General features: G+C 51.0%; 1 protein-coding gene across 1 annotated transcript in view; it reads right to left on the reverse strand.

The window, feature by feature from the left end:
• Positions 1–2,101: 2,101 nt before the first annotated feature.
• LOC307090199 (BAR/IMD domain-containing adapter protein 2-like) overlaps positions 2,102–13,990 on the reverse strand; it is a gene marked incomplete at its 5' end in the record, with an annotated part of 31,283 nt that continues 19,394 nt past the window's right edge. Inside the window, 7 exons of the mRNA XM_079756772.1 lie at positions 2,102–2,487; positions 3,403–3,440; positions 5,411–5,588; positions 6,822–6,902; positions 7,409–7,610; positions 9,495–9,699; positions 12,414–12,599. Of these exons, the coding sequence (XP_079612898.1) occupies positions 2,454–2,487; positions 3,403–3,440; positions 5,411–5,588; positions 6,822–6,902; positions 7,409–7,610; positions 9,495–9,699; positions 12,414–12,599 (924 nt within the window). The 3' untranslated portion in view covers positions 2,102–2,453. The remainder of the gene's footprint in view (positions 2,488–3,402; positions 3,441–5,410; positions 5,589–6,821; positions 6,903–7,408; positions 7,611–9,494; positions 9,700–12,413; positions 12,600–13,990) is intronic.

A 13,990-nucleotide genomic window follows, 5' to 3' on the forward strand; every position in this document is an offset into this window, starting at 1 on the left:
TATTTTCTTACATAGTAGCTTCCTAACTTCCAACTTTTTGCAATTTTGTTAAAAGAATAACATGTTTTTAGGTTGTTTGTGCTCAGGTCACGATTATTTCTTAATACATGTATTTAGCTCAAGGTGGGCTATAGCTACATAAAAATATAATCAAACAGCGAGCTAAATGGGGCTGCTAAGTGCCGCGTCACAAACACATCTTTCATCACAGAGACAGAGCCAGGCAAACGGGTCATATTACCTAACGGGTTCATTGACCATTTATTAATCAATCATTTTTATTGCAGAGATGTTAGTTTGAGAAGACACCACACCATCCATTTCATAGAACAGAAAAATAAATAAATAAATATCTGTGGCTGGGAACCATCATTTAATCCAGTGCGTCTCAGCCTTCTGTTATGTATGTACAACCACTTCTGCTCTAGACTATCTGGTCCAGTCCTATTTTGTTTCATTAATTAAAAAGGATTTATTCAGAACATAGAGATTATATTTGAAGTAAGTGGCTGGTCGTTGAGTAATAAATAACTCAACTTTATCATAGATTAGAAAGTATAATCGTACATTTCTGCTCTCGTCACAATTCTTTTCTATAGCTTTTGTTTGTATCAAGTTAACGTTGGTTGTGTTTTTGCTGTAAGACGGCTGAACCGAGGAACAGTCTTTACCAATCGCCCCTTTTTCCAATGCATGCACAGTACCTCACCACAGGGACTGCATTGCTTGCATGTCTCTGAGGGATAAGGGTTATCATTCAGCCTTGGCAGAACAACGCAGACAACACAATATATGAGGACCCAAGGACCCCAAGTAGCCTATCTGCCTAAGGAGGGCACACACGCTGCCCGTCTGAAATAAACACAACCACAACAGAAAACAACACTAAAGTGTGTCGATAACAGGATATTGTTTACAGTACACCAAGGCAAGGTTATTATCTGTTTATAAAGATTTCTTTTTTGTAATACCATTAGATATACTGTAGATAGACTGTATGACAAGCACTTTGTTATGGCACATGTATTTACAGTAAACATTCTTTGATTATAACTGAAAGGCTTCCTCCTATTGACAACATGTACATAACACAAGTCATTTACACGCTCACATCAAGGACTTGCATGTGTGTCGCAACACACACTCATACACACACATACACACACACACACACACACACACACACACACACACACACACACACCAACACCGGTCGGACGCAGTAAACATATCCATTGCTATTTCATCTCTGCACGCAATGTGCGCAGTTCCCCTTTGGAGATCCGACACTCAAACCAAAACATACAAACCCCATGACACGCTTGTCCTTAGAAAATCTAACGAGTTGGGATGCGTTCCAAACACTCCCGACTGATCTAGGAAAGACACGGTCATGCACAAGACGGACAAGTCGACGACACACACGTTCCTCCAGAAGACGAGAGGAGTCCATTCCGTGGTTGTGGATTCAATCTCAGGACCCATAGTGAACATCTACAGACCTCAGGATCCATAGTGAACGTCTACAGACCTCAGGATCCATAGTGAACGTCTACAGACCTCAGGATCCATAGTGAACGTCTACAGACCTCAGGATCCATAGTGAACATCTACAGACCTCAGGATCCATAGTGAACATCTACAGACATCAGGATCCATAGTGAACATCTACAGACCTCAGGACCCATAGTGAACATCTACAGACCTCAGGATCCATAGTGAACAGCTACAGACCTCAGGATCCATAGTGAACATCTACAGACCTCAGGACCCATAGTGAACATCTACAGACCTCAGGATCCATAGTGAACATCTACAGACCTCAGGATCCATAGTGAACATCTACAGACCTCAGGACCCATAGTGAACATCTACAGACCTCAGGATCCATAGTGAACATCTACAGACCTCAGTATCTGGAGTCAAAATCTATAAACAGCCGGATCCCTAGTCGATATATTTAAACACAGGATCCACAGTCAATAGCTATAAACATAAAGCTCCACAGTCAATAGCTAGAAACAGGAATGTCCACAGTCGATATCTTTAACCCTCAGGATCCATCGGTCAGTATCTAGAAACAGTCTTTTCAGTGTTGGATCAGAGTTTAGCGGCTCAGGGTAACGTGGCCCCCCAAGATTCTGAGACCCCCCCAGAGTCTGAGGCCCCCCAGGGTCTGAGCAGTCCTTCAGAGGCCGTGGGGCTGGGACGCCCTGGCCCGCAACGGGGTGGGGTAAGGGAGGCAGGGAGTTTGGGGTGGGGGGGGAGGGCGTTGCTTTAGGCAAGAGGTGGTTGGGGTGAGGGAGGAGGCAAGGGGGGGGGGGGGGGTTGGTTATTTGGAGGAAGAAGCAGGGGGGCGCAGGGTTAGGTGTGGAGGTGTGTCTGTCCTAGTGCACGGCCGGCTGGCTGGGTGTCGGCTTGAGTCTGGTGCCTGTCTGTGTGTGCGTCTGTCCTCACACTGTGGAAATCAACTTGCCGTCAGCGGCGCTGTGGAGCAGAGAGAGAGAGGGAGAGGGTCCGGTCGGACGGCTGCCAGCAGAGCAGGTCAACACACAACGCACACAAACGCACACGAGACAGGGGGGGCGGGCCCTGGGGAGCTCAGATAGGAGCTGGGCGTCGCTCAGGCCTCGGGGGGGGGGGGGGGGGGTAATGGTGACTAGGAACCTGTGTGAAGGGGTGAGTGGGTGGTGATGGGGTGAATGGGTTGGTGAAGGGGGGAGGGAAGGGTGGGGTGGTTTAAGGGTGGAGTGGGTGAGTTTGTGAAGGGGTGAGTGATGGGGGGGATGGGTGAGCGATGGGGAGATGAATGAGTGAAGGGGTGAATGATAGGTTGAGTGGGCGAAGGGGCAGATGGAAGCAGCCCTACTACTAGGGGGTGATGGGGGGCCGAACGTGGGGGTCTGGACGACTAACTGTGTCCTCACGGCTGACTCAACCTCGGCTCGTCATGCTGCTAAAGCATTTACTATTCATTTAAACGTTTCACTTTTTAAACACCTTCTTAAACCCAGCTCCTTAAACGTATCACAATACAGTAGCTTACAACTTAATCTACTGTTGGACTATAACTTAGCATCTACGTGACACATCACAAAAATAAAAAAAGACAATATAAACAACTTACAATAATGCAAAACAAAGAATCACCCACATTACATAGATACATTTTCTTATTTCTTAAATATCTCTATAAGTTTGTATGAAGGACTTAACGTTCTACATCCACATTCCTTTGGTTGAATCATTTAAAAACCACAAGCCCCATTTCCCGTTAATCTTTTAACAGTTTAATCATCTAATGGAAGCCATCGATTTCTTGGTTGAAAAAACAAAGTTAATCCGAACCACAATTTTATTTAGGGAATAATGTGAAAAAAAGTAAATAAAAATGGGCCTTACCTCATTGGGAAGCGCTGCTCATACTCCTCAGGTGCTTGCTATGAAAATGAGAATATGCTATCATCAGTCACTTAGTCATTTATGTGCTTTAATACAACACCATATAACACATCGGCCAAATGTTGGTAAATGTTGCAATAACTGCAGTCGCCACTAGATGGGGCGCAAAGCACCCTGTCGGCAATCGAGGGGATTCTTTCTATGTAGAAGGAATACTTGGCCGGCTATTAGTTGGAATATACAAGGACGAAACGTTTCCCAGCGTACGAGAGGGAGGTGTTTGTGTGTTTGTGTGTGTGACCCAGACCATAATGAACCCGGAAGTGCAGCCAATTAAAGTCATGAGCACTCAAGAGCTGAAGGCCCTACAGAAGCATAAGCAGCACTCGTCCTCCTCTCCTCGCCCCAGGAGAGGCTCTGATCACATCCCGTCATCACAAAGTGAAGGAGCTCGCGGATCCACGCACAACAGCAACCGAATGGAGGACGGCCCCCTTTGTGACGCCCCCTGATGATTGGCCGACCGGATGCAGTTATCTCGTGGCGTTGGGATGATCTGAAGAGGGAAGTGGCTCAGAGGTGATCTCTCACACAGGAAGTGCACACGCTTCAAAGGTGTGGATTGGGGCGAGAGAGAGGGGGAGAGGGGTGTCAGTGCCGTCACATGACGTAAGTAAACCCCCCCTCCATATTCCTTCTATTGGTCCTTGTTGTTGTTGTTGTTGTTGATGATGTTGATGTTGTTGTTCCCCTCTCTCTCCTCTTGCTAGCGTCTGTATTAGTGTGTCATCTGCGACGGATAACTGACATAAAGTGAGAGATGGGAAATTGCGTCTGGGTAGTTCTGAGGGTCAAGAGCAGAACGAATGCTGTCCCATGTTGCCTAGCAGCCGTGCCTAGGGGCGTGGTCAGGGGACAGAACCGGGAGGAGGATCGCTTGAGCGACAAATAAAGGGTTGGCTGTTGTTTAAGTTCATCCTCCTCCTCTCTCTCCCTGTTTATCCCCCCGTCTCTCGTCGCTCCGCTTCGAGAGACGAGATAGCTTAGCGAACGACGCAACCTCTGCCTCGACAAACCAAGGCGACGACGGAAGGATGCGCAGACACAGCGACTACAATGACATCCAAAAATTTATTTAATTAATACTGAAAAATAATCCGATTTGGGGGGCATGTTGGCCGAGGGAGGGGGCCCTTCTGCTTATCCCGCCTAGGGCACCGAAAAAGCTAGGGCCGGCCCTGGTGCAGACACACACACACACACACACACACACACACACACACACACACACACACACACAGATTGGACAGAGTGCGTCATCCGGGCGCGCGGGGGGGGGGGGGGGGGAATGATCCAGATGTTTGTGTATGCTAAGTGGGCCTGTTTTTAATGAGTGCCACTAGAGAAGCTGTGTAGAGGAAGAGGATGACTGTGGGGACACAGAAGAGGTTCTGAAACCATCTTTGGTTCTGGTAATCTTCTGTTGAACAAACACAGTTTTTGACTCGGGTAACGCCTTGTTGCATGACGAAAAGTATGACATAAGCACATACGAATTGAGAAAAAAGTACGAGTTTGTGTGTACACCACGGTATGCATTCAGTGTTTTCTGCAAGGGTTCTGTTTTTTCTGCGGGATCCCTGCAGATCTCTGTGACATTTAATCTTTGCGACAAGTGGGGATTTTTCTGCAGAACTCGGCACCCTGACGCAGGGAGGAAACCACCGTCGCTGCTGCAGCGGGCGTCTAATTCGAGAACGCGTGGGTGGATTTCACTTGTACCCCGCAAGCCGCATTCGGTTCTCCATTACCTTAACTTATCTATTCTTCTTCATCTCCCCTCTCATGGCTGGCTTTTCACTCATTTACGTTTGCCTTTTATTTCTTATCAATCTATCGCTGTGTCCTTGAAGGGCGCTTAGAATTCCCTCGATATTGTCTACGGAGCGCGTTGTCACATCTGCTTGAGGATGTGCGTTATTAATAGGATGCTCGTGGTTCTGTTTACCTGTGGGTAACCGGGAGCCATCATGCTGTAGGGTCGCGGCTGCTGCTGCTGCTGCCGCAGCACCAGGGCTGCGTTCTGCGCGGCCATGCGGGAGTGCATGTTGTAGTCGGGGAGCGGCAGGGAGGCGTCCTCCCTCTCTAGAAGGTTCCCTGTGCTGCTGCTCTTACCGTGCTGGAGGCTGCTCACACACACACACACACACACAAGGAAGCGCACGCAGGTACACACACGCACCCACGTAAACAAACGCACACCCACGCACACAAACGCACGTAAACACACACGCACAAGTGTGCAAACACAACCTCGCGCACAACCACACACGCACATTTGTATACATTCACACACAGACACACACACACACAGCGGCACAGACCGGCACACACACACAGGCACACAGAAAACACACACACACACACACTCACACACACACACACACACACACACACACACATAAGGAAACGCACGCAGGTACACACACGCACCCACGTAAACAAACGCACACCCACGCACACAAACGCACGTAAACACACACCCACAAGTGTGCAAACACAACCTCGCGCACAACCACACACGCACATTTGTATACATTCACACACAGACACACACACACACACAGCGGCACAGACCGGCACACACACACAGGCACACAGAAAACACACACACACACACACTCACACACACACACACACACACACACACACACATAAGGAAACGCACGCAGGTACACACACGCACCCACGTAAACAAACGCACACGCACGCACACAAACGCACGTAAACACACACACACAAGTGTGCAAACACAACCTCGCACACAACCACACCCGCACATTTGCATACACTCACACACAGACACACACACACACAGCGGCACAGACCGGCACACACACACAGGCACACAGAAAACACACACACACACACTCACACACACACACACACACACACACACACACATAAGGAAACGCACGCAGGTACACACACGCACCCACGTAAACAAATGCACACGCACGCACACAAACGCACGTAAACACACACACACAAGTGTGCAAACACAACCTCGCACACAACCACACCCGCACATTTGCATACACTCACACACAGACACACACACACACAGCGGCACAGACCGGCACACACACACACACACATTTGTATACACTCACAAACAGACACACACACACACAGCGGCACAGACAGGCACACACACACAGGCACACAAAAAACACACACACACAGACACACAGGTTAGCGCTGGACCCATTAACAAGCGCACACAATCATTTTTCCGTGTTCATTATTTTTATCATAATATCGTGCATTCATCACGGTTGTTAAATAATTGACGGGGCTGTAACCCTGCTGTGGTACTACAGGGGGATCGTGAAACCCTGGAGACTGGAGTCACGTACTTGTGGACCCGGAGCTGCGTCCCCGGTTCCTCCTCTCTGTCGGTGATCAGGTGAGTGTAGGAGAACGGGAACCAGCCGCGCCTGCAGCACAGAGCAACGGGACGTCAGCGCCATAGGGGGGGGTGTGTGTGTGTGTGTGTGTGTGTGTGTGTGTGTGTGTCCGCGTGCGCCTGCATGCGAAACATGAGGACATGAACACAAACACGTGGGGGCATGTTTGTGTGTGTGTGCGTGAGTGTGTACGTGCACGTGTGTTTACGCGTGTGTGTGTGTGTACGCATGCGCGTGTGTGTGTTTGTTTGCGTGTGTGTGTGCGTGAGTGTGCACGTGCACGGCCACGTGTGTTTACCTGTGGGTTTGTGTGTGTGTATACACGTGCGTGTGTATGCGTGCTAGAGTGTGTGTGTTTGTTTGTGTGTGTGTGTACACGTGCGTGCGTGTGTGTGTGTGTGTGTGTGTGTGCACGTGCATGTGTGTTTACCTGTGGGTGTGTGTGTGTGTGTGTGTGCGTGCTAGAGCGTGTGTGTACATGCGTATATGCGTGCGTGCGTGCGCGCTGCGGTTGTGTGTCCGGCTGGGGGACTCACATGCGGTTCTTCTCGTTCTCCCCGTAGTGCCAGCCGTCCCGGGCCTCGGGAACCAGCAGGGTGATGACGTCGCCCGCCGCGAAGCTCAGCAGGGTGCTGTTGTCCCCGGCCGCGTGCGAGAAGATGGCCTGCACCCGCGTGCGGCCGTTCTTCTCCAGCCCCGCCGCCATGGAGCTGGAGCGGGGCAGGGTGCGGGTCTCCGCTGGGGGGGGGGAGGGACGGTCAGACCCTCTGGGAACACCCATGAGTTCTGACTGAGAGGGACGCTTCAGCTCCCATCGCCTCCTCTGATGAGCGGCTCTCTCTACGTCTTTGGTATGCGTCAGACTATCCTGAAGCTTGAAAGATGAGTAGCTACTGCTAGCCTACTACTACTACTACTACCACCAATACTACTACTACTACTACTACTACCACCAATACTACTACTACTACTACTACTACTACTACCACCAATACTACTACTACTACTACTACTACTACTACCACCAATACTACTACTACTACTACTACTACCACCAATACTACTACTACTACTACCACTACTACTACCACCACTAATACTACTACTACTACTATACCCCCACCACAACCACTAATACTACACTTACACCACCAGCACTACCACCAATACTATACTACCACCACCACTACAAATACTACCGCCACCACCACCACAACTACTCCTTCTACTATACCACCACCACCACCACCACCACCACCACCGCCACCACCGCCACCACCACCACCCCCACCACCACCACCGTCCACTTCCTGTAAAAGTTTCTATTCATCAAGAGGCTGCTGAGCAGCAGAGGCACAATGAAACCGCAGCAGACCGACATAAGCGCTCTAAATCCCCGTGCTTTAAGACCGCCTTCACACACCGCTGTAACTTTCCCATCGCCTCGGGCCTCGGTCCTCGTCCCGTTATCCCGTCGCACACCGCTCACTATTCCCGCTCGCTCTGTCCCACCTCAGATGGAACCGGCACGGCGGGGCCATGTGTGGCGGTAACCATGGCGATAAGCAGAAGGCTTATCACAAGGACGTCTGATACAATGGTGTGGTTAGTCACGCCGTGTTTACATGGCTTCTCACCGATAGAGCCGCCGTCCCTGGGGAAAGTCCTTGGCAGAAGACCCCAGTTCTTGTTAATACTAAACTTAACACTGACCCTGTCGCCCACCACTGTATCAAAGAGTGGTGTGTGTGACCGAAACCGGGACGATTCAGTGCATTGTGTGCATTGTGTGTGCGTGTGTGCGTGTGTGTGTGTGTGTGTGTGTGTGTGCTCAATGATTGCTTTTTGTAACACGGGGACATTTGATGCAAGTTCTGCCTTGCTTTAGGTTAGACCGCTAGGATGCGAAAAGCGCTGGGTGAATTCTGAGTTTCTGGTGATCAGATGGTCTGCAAATATCATGTCGGCCTCATTACCTGTTTAACCCCCGGAGCTCCTGCCCACTCCCTGCTATTCCTCCTCTGCTCCGTCTGCACCTCCGAGCGGTATCGTCCCTTTTTAATGGGGAGGTGCGAGGGAGTCGGCAAATTGTTGTGACGAAGGTCATGATAATTACTTTTTGTTTTTCCAACAGTAAGGTTAGGTTTTTTTTAAGCTGCTTGCCGCAGGGTTGAAAATCCAGCAAAATATTTGTTATGCTGCATTGTGTTTTATTGGCAGGAGAGCTTTTGTTTTGTAGATGTTTCAAATGGATGCACTGATGTTATATCTATAGCATGAGTCAGACTATCCTGAGGCTTGACAGATGAGCTACTACAGCTAGCCTACTACTACAGCTAGCCTACTACTACTGCTATCCCCAAACCACCACTATTACCACTACCACTATAACTTCTACTACTACTACTACTACTACTACTACTACTACTACTACTACTACTACTACCACCACCACCACCACCACCACCACGAGTCCCTTGGCACTTGTTTCCATGAACATTCTCGCTGTGCCGACAGCCATAATGTTAATTCCTTCTGACAAACGTACACATTGTGAGTCGCTCTGTGTAAGACTGTCTGCTGAAGGCCCCCGATGTTAATGTAAAGGTAGGCGGGTCTTACGCAGGGCGGCCTTGTGCTTGGCCGGGGCCCCCTTGCGGACAGGCAGGGTGTTGGAGTAGCCCTGGGCCCCCGGCTGGGAGCCGGAGCTGGAGCTCTTGGCCGCCTTGGCCTCCATCCACTGCTGGTAGTCGTCCCCCCCGCCGTGGGGGCCCGCGGAGCCGTTCAGCGTGGCCACGCCCCCCTCGGCCCCGCCCTGCATCAGCCGCTGTGAGAGAGAGAGAGAGAGAGAGAGAGACAGAGAGAGAGAGAGAGAGAGAGAGAGAGACAGAGAGAGAGAGAGAGAGAGAAACAGAGACAGAGCGAGCGAGCGAGAGAGAGAGAAACAGAGACAGAGCGAGCGAGCGAGAGAGAGACAGAGACAGAGAGAGAGAGAGACATAGACAGAGAAAGCAAAAGAGACAGAGAGAGAGAGCGACAGGGGGATACAGAGAGAGATAGCGAGAGAGAGAGAGAGACAGAGAGAGAGAGAGAGAGAGAGAGAGAGAAACAGAGACAGAGCGAGCGAGCGAGAGAGAGACAGAGAGAGAGAGAGAGAGAGAGAGAAACAGAGACAGAGACAGAGCAAGCGAGCGAGAGACAGAGAGAGAGTGAGAGAGACATAGACAGAGAAAGCGAAAGAGACAGAGAGAGAGAGAGAGAGCGACAGGGGGATACAGAGAGAGATAGCGAGAGAGAGAGAGAGACAGAGAGAGAGAGAGAGAGAGAGAGAGAGAGAGAGAGAGAGAGAGAGAGAGAGAGAAACAGAGACAGAGCGAGCGAGCGAGCGAGAGAGAGACAGAGAGAGAGAGAGAGAGAGAGAAACAGAGACAGAGACAGAGCAAGCGAGCGAGAGACAGAGAGAGAGTGAGAGAGACATAGACAGAGAAAGCGAAAGAGACAGAGAGAGAGAGAGAGAGCGACAGGGGGATACAGAGAGAGATAGCGAGAGAGAGAGAGAGAGAGAGAGAGAGAGAGAGAGAGAGAGAGGGAGAGAGTCAGTCTTCTATACCGTGGATGATTTTATCTGAGCAGCAATATTACCAATACTAGTCAAAGGATGCAACCAAGACGACACCATTCGTATGTATGTATATATGGAATATCAAAGGCAGATCAAAATAATAAGAATAATAAATTACTTACAGCTAAATGCACATCGTTAATAAAGGTTTGGAAGGACTTCTATTTCAATAATTTATATCTTTATGACGCAGTGTCTGTTATGTAACATCAACTGAGTTCATAAATAGTGATGAAGGAGAAGAGGCGGGGGAGGGGGAGGGATTAAGAGGAGGAGGAGGAGGAGGAGGACCAGGAGGAGGAGGAGGAGGAGTGGGAATCCCTGATTAACTGGGAGATCAATGGGGTCCTCTTAGACCAAATGAACCGAGCGCCTCCGAAGACAATCGGTCGATCCTCCGTTCGGGGGGCGGGGGGAGAGAGGAAGCAATCGGTAATGCGTTGCTCCCGCGCTCCAACCAGCCACTGGAGCCAATCACAGAGCCTCGTTCTCCCGCTCATCGCCAGCGCGACAAAAGCTGAGTGTGTGCGTGTTTGTCGTGTGTGTGTGTGTGTGTGCCGGGGGGGAGCAGGCCGTTTTAATTAAACCCTTAAGCCAGACTGGAGGGAGTCTTTCATGTGAGCCTTGAAAGGGCCTTTCTCTTGATGCTACGGCCGGGCCTGCAGGGGAAGGCAGGGCCAAACACAGAGCGCCAAGCGGGGGGATAATGAAAGAAATAAACAACTAAAAGCAGCCAGCGGTGCCCGTGGGAATGCAGGGTAGGGCGCCTCTCATGCGCGACAAGCTAATTAGCGCCTTTTCGCTAACGACTTCATTAGCAAACGGTGGCGGTTGTGTGTCGCTAGTCGCTACAAACCTCGGGACGCGGCCGGGGTACATCCAGACGCACCGCTCAGCAGCACCCCGGGGCCTTCATTAGGGCCCCGTAAAACACTGTGTTATAATGTGCGTGTGTGGGTGTGTGTGTGTGTGTGGGGGTTTGTGTATGTGTGATTTTTATGTGCGATTGTGTGTGTGTGTGTGTGATATGTGAGATTGTGAAGTGTGTTTGTGTGTCTGTACGGATGTGTGTGTGTGTCATTGCGATATGTGTGAATGTGATATGTGTGTGTGTTTGTGTGTGTATGGATATGTGTGTTTGTGTGTGTGACATGGATATGTGTGTGTGTGTGCGTGTGTGTGTGTGTGTGTGCGTGCGTATGGATATGTGTTTGTGAGAAAGACAGAGCCTCCACGAAATATCTCTCGGACGACACATCGGATTGGAATCTTCCATGTGGAATCTTCAATGAGGAAGCTTATTGTGGAATCTTTCACGGTGTTGTTTTGGGTGGTGTTTGGGATTGGGATGGTGTTTCGGTTGGGGTTTCGGGTGGGGTTTCAGGTCGGTTTTGGGTGGTGTTTCGGGTTGGGTTTGGGATGGTGTTTCGGGTGGGGTTTCAGGTCGGTTTTGGGTGGTGTTTTGGGTGGTGATTCGTGTTTTGTTTCATGTTGGTTTCGGGTGGTGTTTCGGGCGGGGTTTCAGGTCGGTTTCAGGTCGGTTTTGGGTGGTGTTTCGGGTGGTGTTTCGGGTTGGGTTTGGGATGGTGTTTCGGTTGGGGTTTCAGGTGGGGTTTCATGTTGGATCGGGTGGTGTTTGGGGTGGTGTTTCGGGTTTGTTTTCGGGTGGTGTTTCGGGTTTGGTTTCGGCTGGTGTTTCGGGTTTGGTTTGGGGTGGTGTTTCGGGTTTGTTTTCGGGTGGTGTTTCAGGTGGTGTTTCGGGTTTGGTCTCGGGTGGGGTTAGTTTGTTTCAGGTGGTGTTTTCGGGTTTGGTCTCGGGTGGGGTTAGTTACCTGTTGCCCCCAGGGTGCCCCCCGGCCATCAGGGCCCGCCAGCTCCGGCGGGACGGGCAGGGGCTTGGCGCCGGAGACGGGGGGTCAGAGATGGCCATGGCCCCCTTGGGGTGGGGCCCCCCCCGGGTGGTGGGGGGTGGGCATGGGAAGCCCGGAGGCCCGGCCACCCCCGCTCATCTGCTGGGCCAGCAGCATGGCCCGCTCCGGCAGCTTGTTGGGCTCAGCGCAGGCCTGCTGCCACCCGGGTACCTTCTGGGAGAGCAGCTCCTTACCCTGGGGGGGGGGGGGGGGGAGAGGGGGGGGAGGGAAGGAGGGAGGGAGGGAGGGGGAGGGGGGGAGGGAGGGAGGTAGGGAGGGAGAGAGAGATGGAGGGAGGGAGGGAGGGAGGGAGGGGGGAAGAGAGAGGGAGAGAGGGGGGGAGAGGGAGGGGGGGGGAGGGAGGGAGGGGGGAGAAGAGAGAGGGAGAGAGGGGGGGGGGAGAGGGGGGGAGGGAGGGAGGGGGAGGAGAGGGAGGGGGGGAGGGAGGGAGGGAGAGATGGAGGGAGGGAGGGAGGGAGGAGGGGAGGAGAGGGAGGGGGGGAGGGAGGGGAAGGCGAGGAGATGGAGGGAGGGAGGGAGGGAGGGGGGAGAGAGAGGGAGAGAGGGGGGGGAGAGGGAGGGGGAGGGAGGGAGGGAGGGGGAGGGAGGGAGGGGGAGAGGGAGGGGGGAGGGGAGGGAGGGAGGAGAGGGAGGAGGGAGGGAGGGAGGGAGGGAGGGGGAGGGAGGGAGGGGGGAGGGAGGGGAGGGAGGAGATGGAGGGGAGGGGAGGGGAGGGAGGGGAGGAGAGGGGGAGATTTTTTAGTTAATTCCACCTCATTGAGTGTTTCTCCAACTCTTTGTTTACGTTTCTTCAATAACAGATGAGAGCGAGTGAGCGAGTGAGCGTGAAGAAAAGAGAGAGCCAGAGCCAGAGAGAGAGCTAGATGATTCAGAGGAGAAGGAAGGGAATTCATGAAGGTTAGCAGGGGCCTGATGGAAACAGAGATGAAGAGTAATAATAATAATAATGAGTACAGTAGGAGGCAAACAAAGTCATGTTATGAAGCCACTTCAGAAAGACTGAGAAGTCTTTTCTCCAGTTATCTGAGGGTCCAGAGCGGTCTTTTGAACACTGGAAAACTAAATTGTGTTTAGGGCAGTTATTTGTATTTAAGTCAGATTCAGGCGCCCAAGGGAAATGGTTCAGCCGAATTATGATGATGAAATAAAAAACAAATTTCCCTGCAAAGGTTTGTCTGTCGTTACCGGGCACGTGCAGAGACATGTGTTTTTTGTGTTGTCGTGGAAACCATGTTTTTGTAAAACGCGGGCAAATCTCAGAAAACAACTACAAATTGAGGTAGTGTGTCATCCCGGATTCATAATAAACAAAGCCTCTTTTTGTACAGAACAGACGTTCCTTGTGCCACCTGTTGTAAATATTAATTGTTATTTTTTCTATGCTTCATACAGTAAAGCGCTTACTGGGCTAATATCTGCGATGGCCAGCGGCCACAGATCAAATTAAAAAGGGCAGTCCGCCATTAAAACCGATTCCTTCTTGGATTGCTACACGCAAGGGCTCTGTACATTTATTCATTAAACTTGGCAGTTGTGTTCTTTGGGAATATTTTATATTAGGGACT

This window comes from Pollachius pollachius, assembly GCF_949987615.1.
Source record: "Pollachius pollachius genome assembly, chromosome: 19".
Lineage (NCBI taxonomy): Eukaryota > Metazoa > Chordata > Actinopteri > Gadiformes > Gadidae > Pollachius > Pollachius pollachius.